The 21,576-nt window shown below is 42.9% G+C and overlaps 1 protein-coding gene across 1 annotated transcript in view; it reads left to right on the top strand.

The window, feature by feature from the left end:
• The window catches only part of LOC145392705 (kallikrein-15-like), a 39,544-nt gene extending 20,898 nt beyond the window's left edge, over positions 1 to 18,646 (top strand). The window contains exons 5-8 of the mRNA XM_080267009.1: positions 4,393 to 4,549; positions 9,821 to 9,929; positions 17,703 to 17,866; positions 18,470 to 18,646. Of these exons, the coding sequence (XP_080123135.1) occupies positions 4,393 to 4,549; positions 9,821 to 9,929; positions 17,703 to 17,866; positions 18,470 to 18,646 (607 nt within the window). The remainder of the gene's footprint in view (positions 1 to 4,392; positions 4,550 to 9,820; positions 9,930 to 17,702; positions 17,867 to 18,469) is intronic.
• The last annotated feature ends 2,930 nt before the right edge of the window (positions 18,647 to 21,576 follow it).

The raw sequence follows: 21,576 nt of genomic DNA, 5'->3' as shown, positions 1-21,576 counted from the left end.
CTCATTTCCACTGCTCTCACTCTTGACTTGTTCCCCTCTTGCAATATCCACGCCTCGCTTCCATACGTCAGGGTAGGGAAAACAATACCATCATGCAGTGACTTCTTAACTTCCATACTCACCTCCCTATTTCTCCTCACTGCTTTCAGTGTACCAACAACCTTTCTTCCCTGCTGTACCCTTTCACGTACTTCATCCCCCAAAGTTCCATCCTTACTCATCACACTACCCAAGTACTTGAATACACTCACATTCTCCATATCCTCACCATCCAACCTCACTGCACACTCTGTGACTTCATTCCTCTCAAACACCATAACTTTACTTTAGTTTACATTAACTTTCAGCTTCCTCCTCCTACACACTGTCCCAAATTCATTCACCAAACCTTGCAACTCCCATTCATCTTCACTCAACAATACTGTGTCATCAGCAAACAGCAACACCGGAAGCTTCCAAATCTCACCCTCATTCATTAGGGCCACCCCTACATCCACTGCCCTACCTTGTACCTCCTTTACAACCCCATCCATATATATATTAAACAACCATGGAGACATTACACACCCCTGTTTCAGTCCCACATTGAGATCAAAGAACTCACTCAGCTCACCATCCACTCGCACCGTAGCCCTAGCTCCCTCGTACATACTCTTCACAGCACTCAACAATTTCCCCATAATAATAATAATAATAATGATAATAATAAAAATAATAATAATAATAATTATAATAATAAAAATAATAATAATAATAACTATAACTCTGTCACTGTTCTACAGACAGTCACTAGTCTCCAGCTACTGTTTCTTAGTGACCTTGGCCCCATTGGGGAGATTTTTGTTCCTATAAGCAATGGTTCATGCCAGGACACATAATCAGCCCTTCAGATTCCTTGCGCAGTCTTCGGTTCTCCTCGATTCGAGGAGAGACTTTGAGGTCGGAATAATAATAATAATTAGTTAAGTATTTTTATTGTGAAACCACAGTAAGGAAGCTTCGCCATCATGCCATGTAGTAAGGTATGTGCAATGTAAACAAGATCTGAAGACCTTAAGGTAACTTTTTGTGTAACATGAACAAGGGATCTAAGAATGGTGTCAAAGAACGCATGTGTTTGCTGCTGTTTCCTAAAGTAACCTTGACTCCATTGGGGAAATTTGGATTTTTTTTTTCTATCAGCAATGGCCCATGCCAGGACACTTAACCTGGGCTCTTCAGATTCCCTGCACAGTCTCCGGTTCTCCTGGAATCGTTGCAAGACTCTGAGACGAGAATAATAATAATACCAGCAAAAACAACAGTCTACACCTATGTAGTAGGTGGAAAGAACTCCTACAGGCAGTCATTAGTCGCCACCTACTGTTTCTTACAGTGATCTTGATCCCATTGGGGAGATATGGATTTTTTTCTATCAGCAATGGTCCATGTCAGGACACATAACCTGGGCCCTTCAGATTTCTTGCACAGTCTTCAGTTCTGGAATCATCGCGAGACTCTGAGGCCAGAATAATAATAATATTGTAATACCAGTAAAAACAACAGTCTCCACCTTTGTAATAGGTGGAGACTAATAATTCCAGGGGAAACAAGTCTCCACCAACTACATAGGTGAAGACTAGTAACAAACGAAAAACTCTTAAAAATCGGTCCGCCAAGTTTCGTCTGCTATCCTCCGGACAGTCACTAGTCTCTTGCTACTGTTTCTTACAATAACCTTGATCCCAGTGGGGAGATTTGGATTTTTTTTTTTTTCAGCAATGGCCCATGCCAGGGCACATAACCTAGGCCTTTTAGACTTCTTGTGTAGTCTCCAGTTCCCCTGGAATTGTTGTGAGACTCTGAGTTGGGAATAATAACTAGAACTCTGTAACTCTCCTATGGACAGTCACTAGTCTCCACTTACCAGTACTGTTTCTTACAATAACCTTGACCCCACTGGGGAGATCTGGTTTTTCTGCTATCAGCAAAGGTACATACCAGGTCACATAACCTGGGCAATTCAGATTCCTTGCGCGGGTCCCTTTGAAATCTCCAGTAGACACGACCAACTCATCTCATTCACAACATAGTGCTGATATGACACTTTCTGACATGCCCTTCCACTGCGTGTTAAGGATTTGATTTTTTTTCTATCAGCAATGGCCCATGCTAGGACACATGACCTGGGCCCGTCAAATTCCTTGCGCAGTCTCCAGTTCTCTTGGAATCGTCGCGAGACTCTGAGGTTAGAATAATATTACCAGAGAAAACAAGAGTCTCCACCTAAGTAGTAGGTAGAGACTAATAATAATAATAATAATAGCGCTGTGATATATTAGAGCTCGTGCCTGATTTATAACGAAGATATAATGTAACGTCAGAATAAAATAATATAACCATATCCTTGGCATCCTCTGAATGGCTTTGGAGATTTCGCAACGTCTCTTTCTAAGCAATTTCTTATGCGCCTTACACCACTGCATCCCCTTGTATGTTACTGAAGCAAACTGTATCGACATTAAAACCACATAAATCTGGAGTTGTCTCCCTCTGTCTGTCTTTCCTACTGCCTATGATCTCGAGTCTTTCAAATGCAGTGTGTCCAGGCATTTCGAAATAAACCGATTTTGCTTTTCATTGTCTGTGATGTTTTGTTTTTTCTTGGAGGGAACAGTTTTGCGGGCTTCAGGCTTTTGGCTTTTTCTTTCCTATAGTAAAGAATAAAAATAGCTTACGAAAGAAAACTGAGATGCAGTAAGGAAAATAAATCTTTAAGGATTGTGTAATGAAGCCTCCTATTTACTGTAAAAACCCAAGAAATTATTTGATAATATTTTCGAGCGTATTTCCGACAGATTCTTATCCTTTTAGCAGGTTATTTCACGCAACTCAATGGGAAAAAAGACGATGTTACAGCTCTACATCCTTTTCATAGCACTTCATCGTTAGAAGCACCATATTCTAGTGTTAACCTATTGTTACTTCTCAGCATTCAAGATGAAGAGATACCAATTTTAGGACAAGTTAGAGTAAAAAGGGTACTGGACCGAGGGATGTGACTTTGGAGACTTCGTTATGCTTTCTCCTATACTCTCTTCACTTTACCTTGACCTAAGATTGCAATCCCTCCATCTTGGATGCTGAGTTACAGGAATAGATTAACACAAGAATATAATGCTAGTCACGAAGAAGTACAACAGAAAAGATGTAAAGTCACAGAATTGTCTTGCTCTGCCTCTGAACTACGTGAAATAAGCTGCAAAAGGATGAAGATTTGGGCCAAGTTATATTAAATGCACTATAGGTAATTTTTTTTCTGTATGTTAAACCTCAATGTGCTCTTGCGTATTGACGCGAATTCTGTGGACATTAAAGCGATGATCTTGAATTTGACTCTCTGTTATCTTGTTTTTGTTTTTTGCTTGGAGGGAGCAGTCTTGCTGGCTTCTGATCCCTAGTTCCTTCTTCCTTGCATTATATATATATATATATATATATATATATATATATATAACATGGAAGAGAATGTTTAGGAGATATAATTATGCAAAATAGGGTGCCAAAGAATAGGTGAGACAAAACCTTCTTTGCCACCTACAGTCCGGCCCGTAATATCGAAGCTTTCTGAAAAAAAAAAAAAAAATCATTCTAGTGGGTACAGGACGTCTTCTAGCATCTCTGTCTTAATTATTTCTGAATTGTACGTCATAATATTATTTTTCATGGTATCTAAATCCCGGTAATACCAACACAGATTGCCTGGCTAACAACTAGGAGAATATCACTGTCATATCGCCTGCAGAAATACACTGGCAAAGAGGACGTGCTTTAGTCAGCTGGTTTTCATTCAGTGGAGATCTGTAACCCCTTTCGATAGTTGATGGCCAAGTGTAGTCAGACTGGAAGTTAAATTCGACTATGCCCATTTCCTCTTACTTGGCCTAAATTTTTCCATTTCTTTCTTGAATGCTGAGTTATAATAATAGATTAGCACTAGAGTATGGTGCCAGTCACGAAGAAGTATTATGAACAGACTGTACAGCAGCAGCAGTAATAGTGTCTTACTCCTCCACTGAGCTAGGTGAAATAAGCTGCAAAAAGACAAAAATTCGGGTCAGGTTAAGGTAAAACGACTATAGCAACTAAAGAAACTCATCCCTGCCTAATAACGTAGTCTAATCGAATTTCAAGCAACCATGACTTAGTACTAGAGCTTCAGGAGTGACCCATTCCCATCAGATGAAAATAAACCAGCGGTGCAGAGCCTCCTTAGCCGATTAGGGTACGACCTTGACAGCAGCGCCGTATAAAAATCACGGTGTTTTGACATCCATTGCATATAACGAGGTTTTATATATAAGCTCTAGGTCTTATATGTAATCTCTTACTGGGTGTGATTCCGGCCCTCAGGAACACCGAGCTGATTGTTCGTCTGGGAGCCCACGACCTGCGGGAGCCCGAGGAAGGGATAAGTCCTGTGGTGGAGGTGGTGAACTACATCCCACACCCGGAGTACAGACCACCACGCTCCTACAACGACATCGCCCTCCTCAAACTGCGATATAAGGTGCGTCTGTGGTGGATTGATAGTGTCGTGACTCTTCAAACATAATCTCTCTCTCTCTCTCTCTCTCTCTCTCTCTCTCTCTCTCTCTCTCATACTGACACACACACACACACACACACACACACACTCTCTCTCTCTCTCTCTCTCTCTCTCTCTTCATCCCCCCCCCCCACACTCCCTTCCATAAGCAGATTGTATATTACATATTAATATTCTTGCCGTTTTCTTACTTTAGTAGTTCTTAACCTGAGGTGCACGCACCCGTAGGGGATGAGAAGCATGAAAACTGAAGGGACGAACCATGCTTGCCAGTTGAGTACTATATTTACAAAACTCTATGAATTATATATTGTTTAATTACCTGTCCAGTCTTCTTCTTTTTACCAGTGTATTTTGCCTTTCTGTAACTTTCATAATCGTTTTTTTTTTTTTTTTTCACTGCTGTCATTGCTTCACTTTGCTGGCCGGTTTGATATTTGTGTTTTCATTTTCCTTGACTGAAATGTGAACCGAACTCACTCTATTAAGAATGGTAATTCGCGACTCAGCTGTCATTTTGCATTCCACCTAGCATAATTTAAGGAAAGACTGGATGCATTTTAAGTTCCAGAAACAGGAAATTACCCGTTGATGAAGGGGTACTAGAGAGCCTGCTGATGTGACGGGAATGACTAAGAGGGCTTATGACGCGTGTATTCCGGGGTGTATGGAGAGTTACTATAGTTTTCATAGCTGTCGGGTATGCAGGCTCCACTGCCGCTGCTCACACCTGCTTTTTATGTAAGGAACCAAAGGCCAGAAGCCCGCAAGATTGTTCCCTCCAGTAAAAAATAAAAACAAGACAACAGAGACAAATTCAGGACCCGTTCATTTCGAGATGCCTGGACAATCTGTGAAAGACTGCATGTCATAGGCAGTAAGAAATACAGAAAAGAGGAAGAAAGTTCCAGAGCTGACCTGTTGCATTAGAGAGTTGTACAGAAAAAGGATGAGAGTTTGCTGTGAGGCGGGTGCTATACACCCACCGTAGTGGCGGAGGGATGCAAGCAGATAATTCAGAGGAGTTTTGACCATTGAAGTCGCGATAGAAAAGATAAAAATGCAACTGTGCGGCGAAGAGACAGAGGTTAAAAGGAGCCAGTAAGAGGAGGAGAGTTAATGAGGTGACAAGCCTTTGACTCCACCTTGCTGAGAAGGGCTGTATATGGAGAGCCTCCCCACACATAAGAGCTGTACTCTACACAGGGGCGAATAAACCCCTGCATGAAGTCAACAACTGTGCAGGGTTAAAGAAGGCACGGAGTCAGCTTAGCACAACTAATCTCCTGGAGGCAGATTTTGTATGGGAAGTAATATGATCTTTCCAAGGTAACTCCAGAGAGAATAAAATCCCAAGTATGTTCAAAGATGATGAACGACTGATTTGGATATTGTTAAAAATTAAAGGATACTCCTGTGGAAGATTCTGACTGGTTGAAAGATGTAGGAACTGAGTTCTTGATGCATGAAAAGCAGCAAGATTACTGTACCTTTACCCCAATCAGAGATATGACCCAAGTCAGACGTTAGGTGTACCATAGCCTCATCCCTTGTTTGTTGAAGTAAATGCTGGGATGGACACTGAGAGAAGCGGATGGAAAGGTGATGAGTGAAGCTATCAGCTTGTGAGTGGATAGGGCTAGATGTACAGCTGAGAAGGTCGCTGATAAATATGAGAAAGAAGGTTGATGATAGGACAGAGCCCTGAGGAACACCATTATTGACAGCCCTAGGAAAAGAAATGTGGTCATCTACAACAGTAGCTATTGAACCACCAGGAAGGAAGCTAGAGGTGAAGGCACAGATAGAAGGATAGATGCCGTAGGAGGGCAGTTAGGAAATTAAAGATTTATGCCAGACTTAATCGAAAGTCTTTGAGATTTGAAGTGCAGTGACAAAACTTTTGCCGAGGTCCCAAAAGGAGAATGACGAGGAGTCTGAAAGGAAGGTGAGAAGATCGCCAGTGGAGCATCCCTGGCAAAACCCATACTGACAATCGGAAAGACGTTTGTGACAGGAAGGATGTTTTATTTTTATTTTTTTGTTATGAAAAGGTTCAAAAACTTTTGAAATACAGGATGTTCATGCAATTTGGCGATAGTTAGATGGCTGGGAATGGTCACCCTTCTTTGGCACCAGCAAGAAGGAAAGGTACAAGTTGACAAAGACGAAAGAGTTTACGCAGCCAAGGTTAGTGCACAGATTCACAATTCTTGAGGACAACGGAAGGGACTCCATCATAAGGACAGACTTAGCATGGTTCCAAGCACAAACATAAGAGAGTTAAGATTCAGGGGTGGGTTGGCTCATGTACCTTTTGTAGGCCTTTTAGTTGTGGACAGCATTAGAACAGGCGTGATTAAACCAAGGTTTTTTTTTGCATTACTAAAAGGATAAGAGAAAAGAATGTATGCTTCCACGCACGAGAGAATAACCTCTTTAATGCCCAAGGCACACTCAGATGGCACTCGGCCATGGAAGCAAAAATTAATCTAGGGAAACTCAAAGAAGTACTGCCTGAGAGCCTCCCAATTAGCAGCTCCAAAGTGCCACAGCCACCACTTAATAGGAGGGTCAATAGGCCTTACTGGAGCGATAGGACAGGTTAAGGTAATCAAGTTGTGATCGAAGGAGCCCAACGGGAAGAACAGATTAACAGCGTAAGCAGAGGGATCATTTATAAGGAAAAGGTCAGGTATGTTGCAACTCTCTCCAAGGTGGTCAGGGGTATGGGAAGGGTGCTGTGCAAGCTGCTTTGGGTCATTAAGGATAGAAAACATGTAGGCGTGTTTACCAGGTGGATCAGTGACAGGAAAAGAGGGCCAAAGAAATCATTTGGCATGTCATTCAGTGTAGAGTAATCATGGAGTAGAATAGCACTACATTTTGTAGGTGGATGATGGGTAAGACCTATTTATTTTCAAGATTCACTATTTCACAGTTTGTAGACAGTAATTACCAGTAACCAAGACACCTTTTGTTGCCCAAATTTAAGCACACAATAGGCTAATGTCTTAAAGGCATAACAAACTGATGTACTAGGGTCTGGGTTCTCCCTCCCCACTCAACGCATAGCAGTCTGTGGATGACGTATCTCTGTAATCAAGCCATCTTCTGTTGTTTCATATTGCACATGCCATCTGGCCTCTGGTAAAGGTGATGCATGTTTATTTTCAAGGTTCTAGGTCCCCACTGGAACCCCCGACACAGCAGTTTGTGGACGCTGCATCTCAGCTTTACACACAAAAGAAGCCTGTGTCAAAGATCAAGCAGACTGATTTAAAAGGTTCTGGAGCCCACTTTCTGCCCCCCAACTCTTCTTCCTATCAATTACCGTAGTTTGTGAAAGCTTAAAAAAATTACATTGCAAGGCAGTAAATGATAGCTCAAACCCTAAAAAAACAAGCCTCCAAAGACTGTGGGTAACTAGTATGCCTCACAATTTTTACATGTGAAAAAGAAGGCGTTGCAGTTACTGTGCCCAATGACGCTACTTTACAATGTGCACATAACTAATCCTGAGACCTTTTATGTAACCAAACACACACACACACACACACACACACACACACACACACACACACACACACACACACACACACACACACACACACACACACACACACACACACTAACAGACCAAGCAAAACATGACACCCGCCCTCGCTTAGTGAGAGTGGACTATCCATTAGTCTTCTGTGTCCGATGATATTTTAATAATATTCTTGCTAACCCCAGTTAATTTATTAAGCTTAATAAAAGTTCCTTGTCTTCAGTAGGATAATTCATCACCTCCTCCTTGTATATCACTGCGGAAGAATAATGGATTCTTGGCTCTTATCACTGACTGTAAAACTCTCTCTCTCTCTCTCTCTCTCTCTCTCTCTCTCTCTCTGTATGTATGTGCCAATTTAAAATATATTGAATATATATACATATATATTAAAAAATATATATAATATATATATTGAATATATAATATACATAAGTATATATCTACAGTATATCTATCTATCCATCTGTCTATCTATCTGTCTATCTATCTGTCTATCTATCTATCTATCTATCTATCTATATATATATATATATATATATATATATACTGTATACACTACACACACACAATAAGAGCTTCACCCATTCCATAGATGGGAGGAAAGGTGATAATGTTGATGATACTTTTTTTTGTCTGGGCCTCATCATCTTTGCTTTTTTTTCTTCAGTCCCTAATATTTTAACGTTTCTCGTATATATATATATATATATATATATATATATATATATATATATATATATATATATATATATATATAATGCTTGCTTATAAATGATGGATGTTTTTCAGCCAGCGTCTTTTATATCAGTGAAATAGAGCTAACGACTAAGTGGCCATTCACTCAGCAATGTACATATCTCACACTTTCGTGCATGTGTTTACCTATTCTGAAATTGTTTTTACTCCATATTTATGGGAAATAATTTTGCTATGATGTTAATCTAATCAGTGCCGGTTACACCCTTCTTGGGGTTCTACACGGTACTGTATATGGGGATCCCTGTACTGTACCCTTCCAGCATTTTACCTTGTGGCAAATAAACTCTTGAAAGCATTAATAGCTGTTATTTTTAGTAGCACTTATATATTATAGAAATAGGTCCGAAAAGAACAGTGAACAGTAAAGTTTTCTTTTACTACAACTAAATGAACAATCAGTTATTAAAAATACGTGTACAGGAAAAAATGAAACGATTCAATATCTTGAAAGTGAAAGAAATTATATTTATATACCGGTATATGCTTTGTTACTACCAGCATGATAGTGTTTCCTTTGTAAATGCAGCATCAGAATATCACGTAAACTCCGAACCATTAAAAGGGAGGTCCGTCAAATAGAAGACACTTAAAATGCTTTTGCTACTGAAAGAACACGATTATTAAAAAAAAAAAAAATGAAATCCTGTACTGATGTCTCTCTGAAGTCAATCTGAGTTATTCTCTCTCTCTCTCTCTCTCTCTCTCTCTCTCTCTCTCTCTCTCTCTCTCTCTCTCTCTCTATATATATATATATATATATATATATATATATATATATATATATATATATATATATATTATTAAGGGGCCCCTAAAACACAGAGAGGGTCCCAAGCAGTTGCTTATACTGTTTGTACCCCGAACTGGTCCTGATAATGACAATTTATTCTCTAACGCTCTCTCTCTCCCTCTGGCAGGCCCCTGTAAGGCCACGTATCCAGCCGGCGTGCCTGCCATACGACCGCCGCAGAATCGGTGCCGGCCAAAAGTTGATTGTAGCCGGCTGGGGCAAGACTGGACCTGGAGGTGAGCAAGCATCTGGGTTATTGTTATTGTTATTATGCTTCGTCATATATATCCCATTGAATCCCAGCGGTGCTGGGCGTGGCATTGCACTGGGAGGGCACTAGGCGTACTGCCCTCCGCCTATCGGCTCATAGTCGCGAAGCTCATAGGTCCCTACCCGGGGGTTCCCTACTTTCTAAAGACTTGAAAAATCCCAGCTCTGTCCACTACTCTGGACACTGGGCTCCAATGGGATATGGCGAAACCTGTTGTTTTGGAAAGTATTACGATATTATTATTATTTTTCTTTGCGTTTTTTTTTCTTAGATCTTGATAATACAGTATACCGGAAAGTACCCGAGGGTAAGCCAAGCACTTGTGCCAAACATAAATGACCTTGACTTAATTTTGAAGATCATATACTCAGGCATAGTGGTAGGTGGGGGCGCTCACCATCCACTCACTCGATGTAGTGCTGCTCTCAGGTGTTTGTCCTTTCCTCTCCTCCATCCTTCTTTCCTTCCATCCTCTTCTGTCTTTCTCTCCTTCATTCTTTCCTCTTCCTTCTGCCTACGGGTGACTTGACACTCCTTTTTCTGTCTTTCTTTCCTTCATTCTTTCCTCTTCCTTCTGCCTGTGGTGACTGTATACTGAGTGACAAGCCTAATGGTTTCCTGTACACGAGGAAACCATTCACTGCGCTGGGTGGTAACCATACAATCAGATTTTGGCGCCTGGTGGTTTAGTGGGTAATTATTGTGCTGCAGTCGGATTGAACCGGTGAAGGTTTATATCCAAGGGGTGGTTGGGGTTATTGCTCACATAATGCCACTCAGGGATGAGTGAGGCCGGTCACTCTCATCATAAATGTCAGGACCAACTTGCCTAGCCCCGGGCTTCTACGCTTCTTATGGGGCAATGTAGGATTGGATGATGGATGGATGGTGCAAAAATAGCATATTTGAAATTGAAATATCGCAGAAACTATACTCATATTTTTTTTTTTTTTTTTATTGAGGCGAAGATGCACTTGATAGGTTGGTGACGATTGGCTGAATGCAACATGTCTCAATAACAATAACTAACCGAAATTTCCCCATCAGACATATGTTGTCAATTAATAATAAAGTGATTATGAAGTAATGTTGTATTCAGCCAATCATCACCAGCTGAGCTATTTGATTGAAAATCCTATCATAAATATGTTTGCTGAGAATTTTGGTTTAATATTTTGCCATTTAGCCCAGTGGAAAGTATCGAATCCAAATCTGCTGAGTGTTTTCTTTGTAACACGTTTTAGAGAAATTTATAAAAGCTGTAAAGCTATAACATTACAGAAATATAACTATGGTCCCTCTCATTGTCTAACAGGAATATGGTTACAGTTAACCCGCCCCGTCCCGACGACGTATGGGTACGTTGCAACGATTTGCATTTGCCAGTCCCGGCGACGTACCAGTACGTCGTGCAATTGCAAGGTCGCTAATTTGCACAATTTTCAATTTTCGCACATGATTTTTCGTATGTATACACGGGACACCTTCCTCTATTCCTGTACAAGATACCAAGCAGGGACAATGCCTTACACTGCATAACCTCCCCCCTCCCCCCCTCATGCCATTGTCTTGGCAAAGGACCTGTTACCAGTGACCTGGCAAGTAAAGTTATTCAGGGCCAGAGTGATTCCCCAATCGATGACAATGTGGAGGACAATGTTTACATAGCATTAGAAGAAGAAACAGCCAGAAATAATGATCAGGTAGTGTGGCAAAAATAGGTCAGGTATGGTGATTAGTTAGTGAGTGAAACAATGCTTATAATGCCTTTATTACTGCTTGAAAACCAATATACTGTCATACTACATATACATTCGTACCAAGTAAATAAATAAATACCGTTCATGAGTGGATAAAATAGTTACCCTCCCATAGAACTCGTTTTCTTTGGTGCCAGCATGTTAGAAAACCCACTCAGGTAAGGAGGAACTCCTACCTGGATTGGGCACTTTAAACCTCAGGTGAGCGATTTCTCTATGAATTTTCGATGTTTCTCACCAAAAGCGAAGGTTTTAGCCAAAAAAAAAAAATTCGAAAATACCTCGGGACTGGGGGATGTCGGAGGTGCGGAAAACCTCGGGACGTGACGGGTTAAGCATACAGTAAGCCAATTACTGAGACAAATGTAAAATGTATCCACCCTTCCAAAGACAGTCAATACCATAAATAGTTATGGCGAAGCTTCCTTATTGTGGTGACACAGTAACTAAGTAGGTAACTAGTTATTATTATTATTATTATTGAAATGCGTGGCTTTAACAGACGCATATACGGTACTCCCGAAGAAACTCCCGGAGAATACCATAGTATCCCCGACGACAAGGCGAACCAGAAACAACGGAGTTCGCCCACAAGAATGCCGACACCCCCACTCGGACCCCACGGGGTAGCCGCCACTAGCCACCACCACTCTGGGCAACAACGACACATGTCAGCCCGGGCCGTGCGCCCCTGTGACATTGAACCACCACGCCGCCGCCACCGTAGGCGAAAGACACTACCTTCGCGTGGCGGAATCACTGAGTTAGCTAGGGGTGGAGTCAGAAACAACACTCCAGGCAGTGCCCCTCTGGTAGAGACGATCTATGGTCGCTCCCACAGTGACTTGGTAGAGACGATCTATGGTCGCTCCCACAATTCCCAGGTAGAGACGATCAATGGTCGCTCCCACAACGTCCAGGTAGAGACGATCAACGGTCGCTCCCTTAGGACACCGGTAGAGACGATCAATGGTCGCTCCCATAACATCCAGGTAGAGACGATCAATGGTCGCTCCCTTAGGACCCCGGTAGAGACGATCAATGGTCGCTCCCATAACGTCCAGGTAGAGACGATCAATGGTCACTCCCTCAGGACCTTGGTAGAGACGATCAACGGTCGCTTCCACAATATTCGGGTAGAGACGATCAATGGTCGCTCCCCCAAAATCCAGGTAGAGACGATCAATGGTCGCTCCCCCAAAGCTCAGGTAGAGACGATCAATGGTCGCTCCCTTAGTCCTTCGGTCGAGATGATCAATGGTCGCTCCCCCAAAGCCCAGGTAGAGACGATCAATGGTCGCTCCCCCAAAACCAAGGTAGAGACGATCAATGGTCGCTCCCTTGGCCCTCCGGTCGAGACGATCAATGGTCGCTCCCACAGCACTCGGGTAGAGACGATCAATGGTCGCTCCCCCAGTGTCCAGGTAGAGACGATCAACGGTCGCTCCCTCAGCACTCCGGTCGAGACGATCAATGGTCACTCCCACAATATTCGGGTAGAGACGATCAATGGTCGCTCCCCCAGTGTCCAGGTAGAGACAATCGATGGTCGCTCCCAGGGCGTAGTGAGGAGAGGGACGTCTCCACAACCGGAGACTGAACTTCAGGGGTCTCGCTCCAGAATATCCCGGAAAGACCTCCCTGCTTCCCCCGGTCTCTGTTCCCTACGCTTGGCCTTCGAGCAGACACACCTGTCGGGCCCCCGTGACAGCCGCTGCCGCAGCCCTCCCCTGACGGCGCCCCTGGTCGTGGGAGACCGCAGTCTGTCGCCTCTTCCGGCCCTCCCTAGGACACCCGGGCGAGACCTCACCACGCCCCCGCGACGCCGGGACCTGACCCAGAGGTTCCTAGACCTCTTTGGCCCCAGTCCTACGGGCCTTACGCCGGAGCCCAGTCCGGAAACCCCCGGACGCGAGAGGACGCCCTCGCGAGCCGCCCCGTGCCCTCTCGCTCGCCCCGCCCTGACGACGCCCTCAGTCCGACCGGATCGCCGATGACGTGTCCTTGTTTCTCTCCATGAGGAAATACGAGTGACCCTGTAACAATCGTGAAGTAGGTTAAGTGTGACTCCCTCTCTCCTAGAATAAGCATTGTGCAGTGACTTTATGTAATCTCCATTGGGGTAAATCAGAACACAATATCCAGTTGAAGGACGAGAATGTGGATTGAGACCTAAAGTGAAAATACGTACGAGTGTCACCCCGAATCTTTCTAAAGACATATCTCTAGAACCAGAAGAAAGACTAAAATATTATTGGAGTTCTATTGGCTAATCTCTAAGTAATATTGTGGAATAGTATTTACGAGTATTCCGACTTTGTTACGCGTTATAAAGCGAGAGTCTACAGTACATATCATACCTGGAAGATGTGTAATGAATAAGCTTGTGCCTACAGAAACCTGTTTCCACCTAAATATCAAGGAAGGAGAGTATTAACGATATTCCCCTCCTCCGCACGCTACTCCTAAAAACTCTCTCCATTCCTCGCTCCCGCTCGTAAAGCCAAAGTAAGAATCAGAGTTAGTTGTCAAAGAATCTTCGCCAACAGAAAACACCTAAACTCCCTTGCTAATATCGGGCATCTTTCAATATTACCATAACTGTCTCCTCGCCGTTTTAAGTCACTCTCCGTGCCTCCCCTACCTCCTCCTGGTGGATCACAAACCCCCCCCCCTCCTCACGCGCTCCCTCGCGCACCTGTATTTACTGCACTCCTAGTACTGAGATTTGTTGTATTGTCATTAGTATCTAGAAAGCTAGTATCCTGCGAGATACACAATATTTTAGATAAGGTTTTTGTATTGCTCTATATTGTGTTGTAATGTCCGCTGAAGTGTCCTGTGTCTGACTGTGGTAATATACGTGTATGGTGTTGCCGAAGGTTTTTATGTCCTACCTCTCTTTATTGCACTAGCTCCGGTCTCGAAAGAGGACCCCGCTCCACGTTGGGTAAAATAGGTACGAGAAGTCGAGCCTAATTCTACCCAGCATTACAATTATTATTGTTATTATTGTTTTTTTATTATCATTATTATTATTATTCTCGTTATTATTATTATTATTATTATTAGTAGTAGTAGTAGTAGTAGTAGTAGTGGTGGTGGTGGTGGTGGTAGTAGTAGTAAAACTTCCCACATTCGTATGGGAAGTTTTATTTTTCTTGTCAATGTTATTATTTATTATTCATACTTATTTTAAAACTGCGATATTTCAAAGCCTGTTTGTCCTTGAGCCTTTAAACTTGGTCAGTCAGACAGCTGTCTGCTTAATTTGGCCAAACATGGCTGCAGTCCATCAACCGTATCACCGGATATTATCCAGAACACAGAAAATTTGTCAGCCGTGCTATCTCAAGAACCACTTAAGGTAGGAGGCTGAAATTTACTACAATATAGTCTTAAGGCGGATGCAGCACAGAAAGGAGTATGGCTTCAATCAGTTGAATATTCTCTGAGATCGCTTGGGGTAAAAAATTGGGACTTTCCTGATGTTCTGGATGTCACCAAATTTTCCATGAAACATTAAAGTTAGAGCCACCAAAGTTGGTGGACTTATAAACTATGATCCTAAGGTGACAAGCACAAGATCAGTTACCTCGACCTCAAGTTCCCTTTACAGCTTGGCCTCTAGTAGGCAGTGACTGTAGGAAGTTTTTCTTTATCAAAACTGTCCTGGACAATTTTGTGGTGTCATTATTATTATGAATGAGCGAGCGCAACGAATGAAGCAATGTTTAGGTTCAGCTGAGTTTTGAGCGGCCCAACATGACACGGCCCAACCACAATGGCTTGCAGAGGCTAATAACTTTTCTACTTTTTGTGATAGAGATGAGATTCTTTCAGCAGGTAGTAAATACATTCAATAAATTTTGTTTTTAGCTACATATTTATTCATGAGACCAAAGAAACCCCTTGGAAACCCAGCTTTCCAATGGATTGTACTTAGGGCTTTAATTGACATGCTCCACTATGGAATCAAATAGAGATTTCCTGTTGTAACGCTATGTTTTCTTGCATGAATAGTAAGAATTAAAAATCGAATATTACGCTCATAATTTTACATCAGCGTTTTTCCTATGTTGAGGGGATGAAATCAGCAAGGATAATTGCCCCATTTCTGGGTTTTATTTTTCGATCAATAGCCAGTATCGTTCGATCAATAGCTAAGCTTTTACAGACGCAGTTCGTTGACACAGCAAGTCGGGAGCAGAGGACTGAACATTGCTCATGTGATAAATGCTACGGCGCCATGCTATATGCACATCCAGAGAGAAAACGTGAGAGAGTGAAAACGTGAGAAAGTAAATATTATAGCTCATTTATTCTTCTGTTATTGTTCAACCACCTCATCAGAATTGTTGAAAGTTTACACCGAGATGAAATTATAATGATAACTGTATGTACAAATGCTCTTTCGCTAGTCACGTGCACACAAGGCCACTTTACTGATTATTATTGTTATTATTATTATTATTATTATTATTATTATTATTCCTGGAAGCAGGATGGTATCATTTTCGGTAAAGTGCACCAATATCGTTGCACTCGACTCAGGTTTTGTGTGTGTGTGTGTGTGTGTGTGTGTGTGTGTTTTAACTTCTCCTAGGATATTTGATGGATATGAATAAAACTTCCCAGGTGAATTTGGCTGGTTACTGGGAATGTTTTCCACTATATCAAGTTTGCAGCCATGATTTTTGGGGTACTCACTCCCATCACCATATTAAAAAGTCTCAGAAATAGTGAAAGGAGGGCAAGTAAAGTTTCTGTATCTTAGTACATGTTGTGCAGCGGATTCTCATTCTGAATGTGGTATTTGGGGAGCGTGATCACCCTAATGGTTCTTGGTGGATCAGAGCCCTCTTCTTAAAAATTAAAATAAATCAGAAATAGGGGAATGTAAGCACATGGATTTCAATGAAACTTCTCAGGTCTGTTCGTCTGGTTCCATGATGATGTCTTCCAGTACATAAAGTTTTCCATTATTATTGTAGTGGGGGTCAGTCCCCTCCAAAACTTATACAGGACACGAAATAGGGGCAGGAGGGCAGATATCTCCTTGATATCTTAGTACACGTTGTAGAATGTGCTCCCATCCGCTAATTACCACTATTACTACTACTACTACTACTACTATTACTGCTGCTGGTGCTGGTGCTGCTGCTGCTGGTGCTGGTGCTGGTGCTGCTGCTGCTGCTGCTGCTGCTACTACCACTACTACTACTACTACTACTACTACTACTACTACTAATAATAATAATAATAATGACAGAGAAGGCCCCAAACGTTGCTTGTTCCCTGAACCGGTCCTGATAATAATGATTAACACTCTCTCTCTCTCTCTCTCTCTCTCTCTCTCTCTCTCTCTCTCTCTCTCTCCTGAAACCCTGCTTGTTATATTGTGCATTTAATTACCTGTTGGCCAGAGGGTAATCTCGTAAAATATCCAAATATCCAGTGGAGACAGCATGCCATCAAGTCAGGGGATGTTAAGCGTGTGTTTTGACGGCTGGGTGATCCGATGGGTACCGATGCTTCCTCCCAGACCGAATTTGAAATCTCTTCCTTAGCACTCCTCTCATTTGAATAAAATCGTCTTGTGTCAGCTGGAATGACAAGCAGGGAAAGACTAGCATCGTAAGAGTTAATAATAAAGGTTCTACAAAGCGTATCCTATCTACTTACCTATCCCAAACACCCAGCAGAGCCTACCCCCTTTATACTAAAACGCTTAGGGAAGGTAAGGTTAGGTTAGGCTTGATATATTTACCTATTCTTCTATCCCAACAGAGCCCACCTTTTTCGTACCAAGACGGTTTGATTAGGTGAGTTTATATGAGATTAGATTCAGTAAGGTTAGATTCGTTTAGGTCTAATTACAGCACCTATTCCCATTACTTCGGTGGTTAGGTAACATGACGTTAGTTTAGGTAAGGTTATGTAGTATTATTTTATTGTGTATGCCCTGTCCCCAACAGAGCCATCGTCCTTCGTGCTGCAGCGTGCTGAGGTTCGGTCCATCTCTCGCCTGGAGTGTGCGCGTCACCCCCACCACAACAACGCCCAGTCCGTACAGATCTTCCCAGGAGGCATCACCGACAGCCATATTTGCGTCGACGAGAAGGACCAGGGCGCGTGTCAGGTGAGGGTGTCAAGTGGTGTCAGGTGAGGATTGTTTCAGGTGGTGTCAGGTAAAGGTGGTGTCAGATGGTATCAGGTGAGGGTGATGTCCGGCGAGTTTGATGCAAGGTATTGTACAAAGACTTGGATAATAACAAATTTTAATAGATGGGAAGGTGACCAGGAATTAGAGAGGAATACAAGAAGATTTAGCAGTGCTCCTGATGGAACTCACCCTGACAGTCAGAAGAAAGCTTACAGGTTGCTAGTCAGGTTGTTTACGAGGCGTCCTTGGCATGTCTTCCTTTACCAGCTTATTGTTCGATGTTGCTCGTTAATAATCTCTAGTAACTTATGTTCATAATTATGCACTTGGTCGGTATTAATTATACTATTATCTCATTTATAGTTGTAATTCTCTTGTCATAAAATGTAAGTCATAGTACGATGTCTTTTATCTATCGTAGTTTTCCATTTCTTCGTCTGATTTATATATATATATATATATATATATATATATATATATATATATATATATATATATATATATATATATATATATATACACACACACACACACACACACACACATTTACCAGCACTATATCTTTAAATACTCCTTCAGGGGGACAGTGGCGGCCCTCTGGTACGTGAGCCAGGCGATGCGTGTGTGCAGGAGGTGGTTGGTGTGGTGTCCAGGGGTGTGGGTGGCTGTGTGGCGTCAACCATACCCGCCCTCTACACAAGGGTCTCCTACTACCTCGATTGGATTGTGGATACTGTATGGAAGGATGAGCTCTGAGGCAGGAATGGCATGGCTGGACCGAGGGGTGCTGCTCAGGTTTCACTCCATAGTTACTGTTCTGTACATAATACAGTGCAACTTTTGCTGACATTATGTTATTTCTCCTACACAAATATGATACAGTCCATCTTTAGCTGTGAAGCTGTAGGACTGGCGCCCATGTTCACAGTTTCTCATTTCCTGTTCAGTACTTAAATGATACTATAATATCAGACGTTATTTACATTCCATGAGAAAAAGGGGGTTGACAACCGCTCCTTGCTTTGGAAAGCGATAGAATAACACCTCAAAAATGTGTTTTAATCCTCCCCTGGGTGAGTGATATAAAAGGTTGTGTGGATGGTTGTGAGGATGTATTGCTTGTTAATAGCGATTTTTTATTTCAGTAATAAAAAAAGCATAAGCTGAGTGACAGAAGTTGTCCTTTCCAGTGAGAGTTGATTAGAAGAAACGCAGCCATGATTCACTCATAATTTGTCAAGATTCTTGGACATAATTTAAAAAAAAAAGAAAAAAGAAAAAAAAGGGAAGTTGTAGGCTAAGGTAAAGACAGGTTGAAGAAAATAGTTCCAGAGCTGACCAAGTTGTGTGCACGAAAGTACTGAGGAGACAGATTGACTTTTGAACTATTCTTGGGCTGAAAATGGGTGAATATATAGCTAGATGAGTGCTTACCGTAATGGGAAAGGTACTGTACAAAGACAGCGTTCAGACGAGGACATGCCTGGGTGACAGTGACAGTAGTGTGATGTAAAGCTGCAGCGAAGACACAAGGGAGTCAGTGAAAGGAGGGGAGTTGATAAAGCGAAAAGTCTCTAACTACAGCTTGTTAAGAATTGCTGTTTGCGGAAAGCTATGCAACACATGTAACCTGTACCTCACATGGGACTCAGCAGCTGAGCAAGGTTAAAGAAAACACGGAGATGATTTAGTATACACAGCTTCTAGGAAACTAACGCAGCAACGGTGTCACTGGTTGGTGATTGTGTGGCTTGGTGTGTGGATGGGAGGTAGATGTGGCTGTTGGTGTGGGTGTGACTGTGGCTGTGTAAGAACTGTGGAAAATGGGTGTAGGTGGGGATGTGGGTGTTGTATGAGTATGGACGTGGATGTAAATGTGGATATGCTTAGGAAAAAGTAAGGGTATTAGGGTGACTGTGGGTATGAGTGCGGATGTGGGTAAGTGAAGATGTGAGTATGAATGTGGCTGTGGGTATGAGTGTGAGCATGAGTATGAGTGTGGTCTGTACATGAATATAAGTAAGCTTGTGAGTGTGGGAATGGTTGTGGGTATGAGTGTGAATGTGAGTGTAGAGTCTGTGTGGGTATGTGTGTGGATGTGCATGTGGATTTGTGGGCATGAGCTCCCATATGAGCGCGGCAACAACACAACACTCAATAAAGGATAAAAAATATAGAGTTTTGATATCACCCCCAGGTAGAGGAGAGAGAGAGAGAAAGGGGAAGGGAGGAGAGAAGCTTGCACAGGGGAGGGAGAGGAGTTTGAGAGAGGGAAGAGGAGGGGAGGGGAGGGATTGAGGTAGGGAAGAAGGGAAAGGGAGGGAGGAGTGTAGCTGGGGGGAACAGAGGGCAGTGTGGGAATAGGGAGGGGAGTAGAGAGAGGGGAGAAGGAAGGAAGGGGAGGGAGGGTGTAGGGGTGGAAGAATGAGGGAAAGAAAGGAAGGGAAGAAAGATGGAATAGAGAAGGGAAGGAAAAGGGGATTAGCGTAAGGAGGGGAGGGGAAAAGAAATAAAGGTGGGGAGAGGGAGAGGAATAAAGGAAGGCAGAGAGAGAGGGGGGGGGGGTTATTCAATGTGCTAACACAAGATTCAGGGAGCTACGACATGGGTGAGGTAGTGGGGTGGTGGAGAGCATGGGATTATACAGTAATCATAATTACAATCAGTGGTAAATCCGCTCGCTAACTCACCCAAGTCCAATCCTATCCCACCCCTTCCGGCCTTTCCCTTCCCTTCACACATCTCAGTCTCTCTCTCTCTCACTATAAATATACGATATATATATATATATATAGTATATATATATTCTCCTTTAACCTTTCTCATTTACTTCTCCATCTCCAACCCTTCCCGTCCCTTAATATCTTTTTCCCCTGCTCCTATTTTCTCTCTTTCCTCTTTTGCTACTCATATATCATCCCCTCCTGCCTCCCTTTTTCCTCTTCCCCTTTCCCTTCCTCTAACTCTCCCCTACCCTTCCCCACCATCCCATTCCTTTTCCACGTTGTTTCCTTCCTCCTACCCTTTCTCCTCCCTTGCACTCTCCCGTAATTTCCCCCTCCCCCTCTCCTTTCCCTCTCTCTACTTTGCCTGCCTTCCTCTTTCCTACCCCTGTCTTTTCTCCCCTTCCCATCTCCCTCCCTATCTGCCCTCATACTTTCCCATCCGCCCTAGTTCCCTCCTCTCCCTCTTCCCACTAACTCTTCCTGCTCCTCCTCCCTCTCCCCCTCCTTCCGTATGTTCCTCCCTCTCCCATTCCTTCCCCGTGTTCTTCCCTCTTCCCTTTCCTCCCCTCCTCCCTCTTCCCTCTCCACACTGGGATTACCGTGATGGCGAGATAGCACGGCTCTGTGGGGGAGGGGGTGGGGGAGGGAGAAGAGGAAGAGAAGGAAAAAAAAGAAGAAAAGGAGAGAGAGAGAGAGAGAGAGAGAGAGAGTGGGGAGGTGAAATTGGGAAGAGAGAGAGGAGGATGTGAAAAAAGAAAAGAAAGGGTCGGGAAGGGAGATGGAAAGGGGAAGCAGAGACGAAAGGAAAACGAAAAAAAAAAAACAGAAGGAAGAAAGGGAAAGGGGAGCGAGAGGGAAGAGGATGGAGAGAAATAAGAAACAATGGGGAGGGAAAGAGGAAAGAAAGATTGGAGGGAAGAGGAAGGAAGAGAAACGGAAAAAGAAAAGGAGGAAGGAGAA

The sequence above is a fragment of the Coenobita brevimanus genome, chromosome 23 (genome assembly GCF_032717465.1).
Source record: "Coenobita brevimanus isolate Jiangsu-jjx chromosome 23, ASM3271746v2, whole genome shotgun sequence".
NCBI lineage: Eukaryota > Metazoa > Arthropoda > Malacostraca > Decapoda > Coenobitidae > Coenobita > Coenobita brevimanus.
The sequence above is the reverse complement of the archived record's forward strand: the minus strand, read 5'-3'. Positions and strand labels throughout refer to the sequence as shown.